This window comes from Sapajus apella, unplaced genomic scaffold, assembly GCF_009761245.1.
Source record: "Sapajus apella isolate SASKATOON/1434 unplaced genomic scaffold, GSC_monkey_1.0 scaffold19, whole genome shotgun sequence".
NCBI lineage: Eukaryota > Metazoa > Chordata > Mammalia > Primates > Cebidae > Sapajus > Sapajus apella.
This window is the reverse complement of record NW_022436959.1, coordinates 20,472,807-20,481,770: the sequence shown is the minus strand read 5'-3', so window position 1 is coordinate 20,481,770 and position 8,964 is coordinate 20,472,807. Positions and strand designations below refer to the sequence as shown.

The 8,964-nt window shown below is 40.1% G+C and overlaps 1 protein-coding gene and 1 long non-coding RNA gene across 3 annotated transcripts in view; one reads left to right on the top strand and one right to left on the bottom strand.

The window, feature by feature from the left end:
- Window positions 1–4,501: 4,501 nt before the first annotated feature.
- Window positions 4,502–8,964, bottom strand: part of AGR3 (anterior gradient 3, protein disulphide isomerase family member) — a 23,720-nt gene continuing 19,257 nt past the window's right edge. The window contains exons 4-8 of one of the 2 annotated variants that reach the window (XM_032287054.1): window positions 7,719–7,771; window positions 7,101–7,177; window positions 6,808–6,871; window positions 5,961–6,044; window positions 4,502–4,730 (exon numbers count right to left, since the gene is read on the bottom strand). In XM_032287054.1, coding sequence (XP_032142945.1) covers window positions 4,681–4,730; window positions 5,961–6,044; window positions 6,808–6,871; window positions 7,101–7,177; window positions 7,719–7,771 — 328 coding nt within the window. In that variant the 3' untranslated portion in view covers window positions 4,502–4,680. The remainder of the gene's footprint in view (window positions 4,731–5,960; window positions 6,045–6,807; window positions 6,872–7,100; window positions 7,178–7,718; window positions 7,772–8,964) is intronic. The other variant, XM_032287053.1, reaches the window with a different exon arrangement.
- Window positions 8,601–8,964, top strand: part of LOC116557558 — a 532-nt gene continuing 168 nt past the window's right edge. Inside the window, exon 1 of the long non-coding RNA XR_004271574.1 lies at window positions 8,601–8,713. This is a non-coding gene — a long non-coding RNA (uncharacterized LOC116557558). The remainder of the gene's footprint in view (window positions 8,714–8,964) is intronic.

The following is an 8,964-nucleotide window of genomic DNA, read 5'->3' as shown; positions in this document are numbered from 1 at the left end:
CTGTCTGGGCATGGTAGCTCACGCCTGTAATCCTAGCACTTGGGAGGCAGAGGCGGGAAGATGATTTGAGCCCAGGAGCTTGAGACCAGCTGGGGCAACATAGTGAGACCCTGTCTCTACAAAAAATAAAAATTGTCGGCTGGATGGTGTGGCTCATGCCTGTAATCCCAGCACTTTGGGAGGCCGAGCAGGAAGATCACCTGAGGTTGGGAGTTCGAGACCAGCCTGATCAACATGGAGAAACCCTGTCTCTACTAAAAATACAAAATTGGCTGGGTGTGTTGGGGCATGCCTGTAATCACAGCTACTCGAAAGGCCAAGGCAGGAGAATCTCTTGAACCCGGGAAACAGAGGTTGTGGTGAGCTGAGATTATGCCATTGCACTCCAGCCTGGGCAACAAGAGTAAAATTCTGTCCCCCTCACAAAAAAAATTGTCTAGGCATGGTGACATGCACCTGTGGTCCCAGCTGCTTGGGAGGCCAAGGTGGGAGGATGGCTTGAGCCTGAGAGGCCGAGTCTCAGTGATCTCCGATTGTGCTACTGCACTATGCACCACAGTCTGGGTGACAGTCCTGTCTCTAAAAAAAAAAAAGCTCTCCAAAGGACAAAATTTCAGATTCACCATAACACATCAGATGTTCCCCTGAAGGGCTTGCCTCTGAGATTATTCTTCTCTGGGAAAACCCTATACAAAATGAATGCAAAAAAAATCTACTAGTTACTGTATTTTGAAAGTGGGTTGTCTAAGACTCCTGGGTAATTTACACAAATTTATGCACGTTATTTTCCAAATCCAGGTATGAAAGGAAATCAAGCAAACCTGTCTGTTTGAGGTATACTGCTTTACTCTGCAATTTTTTATTATTTTAGATTGAGGAGGTACATGTGCAGGGTTGCTACATGGGCATATTGCATGATGTAGGGGTTTGGGCTTTTAATGATCCCATCATTCAAGTAGCAAACACAGTACCCTGTCAACAGTTTTCAACCCTTGCCTCTCTTACCTTTCGGAGCCCTCAGCATCCATCATTCCCATCTTTATGTCCATGTGTACCCAGTGCTTGGCTCCCACTTAAAGTGAGAACAGACAGTATTTGGTTTTCTGTTTCTGTATTAACTTGCTTAGGATATCAGACTCCAGCTGCATCTATGTTGCTACAAAGGACATGATTTGTTCTTTTTTATGGTTGTGTAGTATTCTGTTGTGTGTATGTACCACATTTTCTTTACCCAGTCCACTGTTGATGGGCACCTGGTTTGATTCCATGTGTTCACTATTGTGAATAGTCCTGTGATGAACATATTGAGTGCAGGTGTCTTTTTGGTAGAAGAATTTATTTTCCTATGGGTATATATCCAGTAATAGGATTTGCTGGTACACAAGGTAATTTTTAGTTCTTTAAGAACTAAAAATTTTAGTTCTTATTGTTAGTTCTTTAAGAAATCTCCAAACTGCTTTCCACAGTGGCTGAACTAATTTGCATTATCACCAATGGTGTATAAACAGTCTCTTTGTCCCAAAGCCTCAGCCACATCTGTTATTTTCTGACATTTTATTCATAGCCATTCTGATGGTATGAGATGGTACCTCATTGTGGTTCTGATTTGCATTTCACTAATGATTCACAATACTGAATTTTTTTTCATATTTTTGCTGGCCGCTCGTATGTCTTCTTTAGAGAAGTGTTTGTTCTGTTCATGTCCTTTGCCGACTTTGTAATGCAGTGTTTTTTTTTTTTTTTTCCTGGTGTGATGATTAATTCTGCAAAAAGTTATTTTATTTAACAGCACGGACTTCATACACATACATTGTCAATGCCTTGAAAACCAAAGAACTTTAAAAGGTAACAATAGTTTCTAGTTTCTGCATGTACAAAAAAGTACACATTTATTTGTTTATTTATTTATTTGAGACAGAGTCCTGCTCTGCAGCCCAGGCTGGAATGCAGTGGTGTGATCCCGGATCACAGCAATCTTTGCCTTCTGGGTTCAAGTGATTCTCATGCCTCAGCCTGCTGAGTAGCTGTGACTACAGGTCACTCTAGGCTCTGAGTCTGGGCTGGCCACATCCTCCACAGGCCAAGAGTTGGCGCATGAGGAAAGGTGCTTGGGGACTGAAAAGGGTGGTAGAGTCCTTTGGGTGTGGTGTCAGCAGTGCAGTGTCTGGAAGATGGCTTATTTTAATTCCATAGAGATCTTCATGCCCAATGAGTGGGCATGATGCCTGATCTTTGCCAGAATTGACCCATAACTTCTAATCTTTCTCAGAGTCAGCTATTCTTAGCCTTGGTGATATGCTGATAACTTCATTTGCTGTCTGTGAATCCCTTACTGTGATAGTTTTAGAATAGGCACAATTCTCAATGTCCTTGGTGGAGATTTTGAGGGAAATGCTCATTGGGTCATCTTTCTCTTTCTCGAGATGGATGTGTCTCTGAAGGAGAGAGAGCCATTTGTCCTTCTGTTCTGGAGAACTGAAAGTGGCCACAGAATTTCCTGTGGGTCAGCCCAGAGCGAAGGATCTCACGGCATTGGTGTTGCTTTCTTCCTCTTCATCCTCACAGCTTGCTGTCCACATACTAGTTAATCTAATTTTATTTTGTATCTTACAGTTATTGTTATATTTGAGTTTGGCCACAACAGATCATTGAATAGGAAAAGATGCTCCTCCTGCCTGTGCAGGCCTCTTCTGCGTTCTCCCTGGCTGTCAATCAGCAGAGTCCTATTGGAGCACCCAAATGATGACAGAATTGCACCTATGTGACGCTAGCAGAAGGAAACTTGGTAACTAGGCCGTTTTTGCAGGACTTTATCCAGGTTAAGAGCAGGGGCAATTCTCCTTTCTGTTAGTGTTTTCTTCTTCCAAAGCTAAACTCACAGGCAGGCATTGTTGGCCCTGACAACTTCGGAGCTGACCCTGCTGAAGGGCCATGCTCACCCAGGCCACTGCGGGGGATCCAGGGGCACAGCACGCTGAGGAGTTAGGGAATGGGGATTCCTGCACTCCAGCCTGGCACCCCTACTGAGGGCGGAGTCTGGCTGCTGATGAGGCAGGAGGCAGCTGGAGGTGGGAGGGAGGCTGCCGGTCCATTCAAAGAGAGACTAAGGCCCCAGATATGGAGAAAGAGGAACGGGCGTAGAGGGTTTTGGGGGAGGTGGCAGCAGGGCTGGCCGTGAGGGGCAGGATCTTGGCTCACTGCAACCTCCACTTCCCAGGTTTAAGCGATTCTCCTGCCTCAGCCTCCTGAGTATCTGGGATTACAGTCTCCCACCACCGTGCCAGGCTAATTTTTGTATTTTTAGTAGAGACAGGTTTTGCCTTGTTGACCAGGCTGGTCTTGAACTCTTGATCTCAGATGATCCTCCTGCCTTGGCCTCCCAAAGTGCTGGGATTATAGGTATGAACCACTGCACCCAGCCTCTAAAACATTTTCTGCCATCTGGTAATTACTCCTGGCTGATTTTGGGATTTCTATTAGCAGGAATTTTTCTTCTTGTTGTGGTTGTTATTTAAATAAATAAAATACATGGTATTAACTCTCTGAAGGCTTCCTGTGAAGAATTGAGTTGATGATTGAATAATCATTTAAGAATAAATAAAATCCTTTCCTACTAGTTAATTGGAGAAATTCTTCAATTTTCCTGAAGTAGTCACACTTTCCTTAAAATTATTAAAAGTTTTAAAGTATCTACCCAATAATTAAGAAAAACATGTAGCTGGGCACATCGGCTCAGGCCTGTAATCCCAACACTTTGGGAGATCGAGGTGGGTGGATCACCTGAGGTCAGTAGTTCGAGACCAGCCTGGACAATATGGTGAAGCCCCGTCTCTACGAGAAATACAAAATTTAGCCAGGTGTGGTTGTGCTCACCTGTAATCCCAGCTAATTGAGGCAGGAGAATCACTTGAATGGGTGGTGGCGGAGGTGCAGAGGTTGCAGTGAGCCAAGACTGTGCCACTGTACTCCAGCCTGGGCAACAGAGCAAAACTCTATCCTAACTAACTAACTAAATAAATGTAGTTGAATTTTAAAAATATAATTAGGTTTTAAATGTCTATCAGTGTAAAGTAAGAAAAGAAGTAAGTGGTTAATGCTGAAATATGTAGCTAAAAGTTAAAATCACAAGTGGGCAGAGATGAATCCATTTGTTTTGATAACATGGAGATTATTTATGATCTGCGCTAGCAGGTATGATACAGCAGAGGAGACAGAATTAAAATTAGATAGTTGGTGGTTGAACCAGGTACAGCATTTCAGGCCTATAATCTCAGCACTCTGGCAGGCCCCAGGAGTTTGAGACCAGCCTGGGCAACATAATGAGACTGCATCTCTACAAAAAAAAAAAAGTTTAGAAATTTAAAAATTAGATTAGTTGGCGGAGTGAAGGAGAGGTGAAGAAATAGATACAAACAGTGTAGGCACCTCTTACTAGGTCCTCTTGTCTCCACTATAACTCTTGGCAGGCTTTCTTTGATGAGGCAGAAATAAAACTATATTATCATTCTCAGATTAAAAAAAAACATTTATTGTAATAAGACTATTGCAAACACATTAAAAAAAACTAAATAGTAATATTACAAAATCTCTATACTTGCACATTTAGTATTTGTCGGTGTTCCAGAGGTTTTCTCCATGAAATTTGACTTCTTTGAAGTGAAGGCATTTTTCCGTCATCCCTTATAACTCTATCTGAATAAGTCTTAATGCTTTCTTCATGTTGTCTATCACTGAAATAAGAGTTAATATATATTATGCTATTAATAAATGAAAGTACAAATGCTATGATTTAATAACTCTAGACTCTGAAATTAACCCATTTAAATTAATAGCTTAGAAAACATGGGAATTCATCTGTGACATTAAAGAATATGCCAAAGGTGTATATGTGAATTTAGGGATTAGACCATTGAGAGCTGGTTGGTCATCTTTATGCTGAACAATTTTATCAGTAGTGTTTTGAGTAGTATGTCTTTTTCTTAAATGGATCATTTTGTATTAGTATTGCTAGATCTTACAGGCACAGTTATCTTATTAAATATAGTTGATAATGAATGTTGTAAAAAATAGATTTGGCTAGGCTTGGTACGTCATGCTGGTAATCCCAGCATTTTGGGCAGCTGAGGCCGGAGGCTCAGTTGAGGCCAGGAGTTTGAGACCAGCCTGGGCAACATATCAAGATCCTGTCTCTACAAAAAAAAAAAAAAAAAAAAAAAAAAAAGAGGATTAAAGTCCTAAGTAAGACTGTACCTCCTTGCTTACAGGCATTAAAGAAAGATGAAATGATTTTACTATTATCGTCATTTGAGGAAATCACATGAGATATTTGGTACTAGGAGAATGGGCTATCTCAAGTTTGTGTCATTTTAATGTGTACTATATTCTTTTTAGTGGTCTCAGAATTTAGAAATCATAAAACCCCTTAGGCATCCTTGTTAAAATAGATTCTCAGGTAGCCCCAAAATTCTGATTTTGGTGAGAGCTAGAAGTTGGCATTTTTTTTTTTTTTTTTTGCTTGTTTGTGTTTTGAGACGGAGTTTCGCTCTTGTTACCCAGGCTGGAGTGCAATGGCGCGATCTCAGCTCACCGCAACCTCCGCCTCCTGGGTTCAAGCAATTCTCCTGCATCAGCCTCCAGAGTAGCTGGGATTACAGGCACATGCCACCACGCCCAGCTATTTTTTGTATTTTTATTGTAGACGGGGTTTCACCATGTTGACCAGGATGGTCTCGATCTCTTGACCTTGTAATCCACCCGCCTCGGCCTCCCAGAGTGCTGGGATTATAGGCATGAGCCACTGCACCTGGCCAGAAGTTGGCATTTTAAATACCACCACTAGCCTCAATGATTCTGGCTTGTAGATGGCAGTTTGTGGAGAAGCACTGATGTAGGGCGTCACTGGCCCTTAACAAACAGGAGTCAGCTATGACCACTGTTTCAGGTCGCTTGTGAATACTTACATAGGGGTAAGTCCTGAGGCTCATATGTATACAATCTGTTAGAGTATCTTCCAGTTATATCAGCCCTGACTGTTAAAGAAGGGTCTGTCAAGAAAAAAAACAAGTCACTAAAGTATAATTTAGCATGTTCTTTTTTTACTCTTTTAAAAATTTTATTTTATATTCGGGGGTTATGTATGCAAGTTGGTTACATCGATACGTTGTGTGATGCTGAAGTTTGGGCTTCCATGGAACCCGACACCCAAACAGTGAACATAGTACCCAATAGTTTTTCAACCCTTGGCCCCTCCCTTCTTCCCCTGTTGTGGAGTTCCCATTGCCTATTTTTCCCCTCTCTGTGTTCATGTGTAAACAGTGTTGAGCTCCTATTTATAAGTGAGAACATGCATATTTGGTTTTCTGTTTCTGTGTTAATTTACTTAGGATAATGACCTCCAGTTGCATCCATAAAATGTTCTTAAAATCATTTTTGTTTCTTAATCTAAAACAAATGTCAAGCAAATTTATAAGCAAAATTAGTTTTCATATATGTCAGTTCTTGATGAATTAACCTGAATTCTCCTTTTAGTGTGTCATAGATCTCTAGTCAATCTAGTCTGAAGCACTGTACTGAAAGTACATTGGGATACAGATTTAATAGCATACATGCTTTGAAAAAATATTCAAAATTTTCAAATTACAGTTATAGTGGATTTTGATTGTAGAGTCAACCAGAGTTGATAATGATTAGATTAGAAATGACTTCTCTTGAAAAAGAATAGTACTTATACTAGCATTTAAAAATAAAAGCAAGAATGCTAATTTCTACTAATTTTATAAATCTGATGAAATGAGATCACCTACATACCTACAAACATGATTCTAGGCACATATTGCCCATCAGGTGATAAATTCTTATCGGTGGTCTCATGCTAGCAGGAAAAGAAAAAAAGATGTTATTGGATTTGTTTGTTTTTGATAGTTAATTTCAAGATAATTTTGTGTGAACTCGATTGTTGGTAAATTCTATATTTTGGCCTTTTATAATTCTATATAACTTTCTGTATTAACCAACATATAGCTCTTTGTGCTTTAAAAGAAGAAAAGGGATTCAAATTTTCCTTTAAATAATAATATTAAGAAAATAGAAAGTTCATGTACCATAAGGTTTAGCATGATGAATTTATCCTGAGCCATTTCTTGTATTTCTTCATTTTGGGCAAATACTCTTTTTAGTCCTGTAGGGAAAAACAAAATTACCAGTTAGTTTGAAGGATCAAGACATCTTTAATATAGCATAGCAAAATAAAGCTAATATTTAGCATTTGTTTGCATATACAACTCAGGTGTAAATATTAATAGTTCATTGGTGTATTGCTACTTTGTCCCTCACTGGAAAGCAGTGAGGGACAGTCTGTTCAAAGAGACATCAAAGGATAATCACAGTGAAGACACTAATTTTATAATTTTATGTAACTCATTGACTCTTTGGTTAAGGCAACAACTTTTTTCAGTGTTTCTCCACCTTTCATTTTGTGGGAAGAAGAGGAATATCTAATTCCCAAGGGGATATAACAGAAATATTCAGTAGATTGGTAACAATCATTATGGCCTTTAAGCACTTTAGTAAAATGCTGGCACTCTGACAGTCATCTTTTTTTTTTTTTTTTTTAAATGGAATTTGCTGAGTGCCTTCATAGCTATTATTACCAGGTCACTTTTCGTATTTTATATTGGATATATTATGTATTATAATAAAATCTCAGGAGCTAAAATTACCTTGGGAATATTGACAATCCTCCAGGTGATGAATAACCATTAATGGCTTCTTACTAAACAAAGAAAGTGTGGAATTAAGTCACATGATTAACTTTGAGTCAAAACATACAGTGGAGTTAAATTTAAAGTTTTATTAGTTTCAGTAAGACTTGCAGTAATAATCTCAGATTTACACATCATAGCATTGTAGTCAATAGCAGTGTTACTCTATTTGTGGCCCCAGAAGTGACAGTGTCAGTATCACTAGGTAGCTTATTAAGAACTTACATTCAAAGGCTCCATTCCCAAATTATCTGGGCATGATGGTGTGAGCCCGTAGTCCCAGCTGCTCTGGAGGCTGAGACATGAGAATGGCTTGAACCCAGGTGGCAAGGCTGCAATGAGCCAAGATCACGCCACTGCTCTCCAGCCTGAGTGACAGAGCGAGACTCAGTCTCAAACAAACAACCAAAGACTCCATCCCAGACCCACGCAGTCACAATCTCTGGGGTGAGGGGGGATTTCAGGAATCTGTAGCTTAATAAGCTTATCAGGTAATTCTTATGTACACTATAGAGCAGTTGGAAAAAAATCAGAGCTGGAGCCTTCCAGGGGAGCCATGCGGCAGATCTATGTGCCGAGTGCAGAGCCTGGTGCCGGGTGCAGACTCGGGTGCTGAGTGCAGAGGAAGCATTGACATTTAGGGATGTGGCCATAGAATTCTCTCTGGAGGAGTGGTAATGCCTGGACACTGCACAGCAGAATTTATATAGGAATGTGATGTTAGAGAACTACAGAAACCTGGCCTTCCTGGGCAGACAAGCAACCTCATCAAGCAGCTCCCTGACACCACAGCCAGGTAAATCCACAAAGATGGGAAAAAAACAGCACAAAAAAGATGAAACCATCAAAGACCAGAGCACCTCTCCTCCTTCAAGGCATCACAACTCCTCAACAACACAGGATCACAACTTGACCGAGGAGTGCAACGAATTGACGGAAACACGCTTCAGAAGGTGGCTAATAACAAACATTTCTGAGCTAAAGGAACATGTTCTAACTCAATGCAAAGCAACCAAAAACCTTGAAAAAAAGTTAGACAAAATGCTAATTGGAATAACCAGCATAGAGAAGAACATAAATGACTTGATGGAGTTGAAAAATACAGCACAAGAACTACATGAAGCAAACACAAGTTTTAATAGCCAGATTGATCAAGGAGAAGAAAGGATATCAGAGATTGAAGATCAACTCAATGAAATAAAAA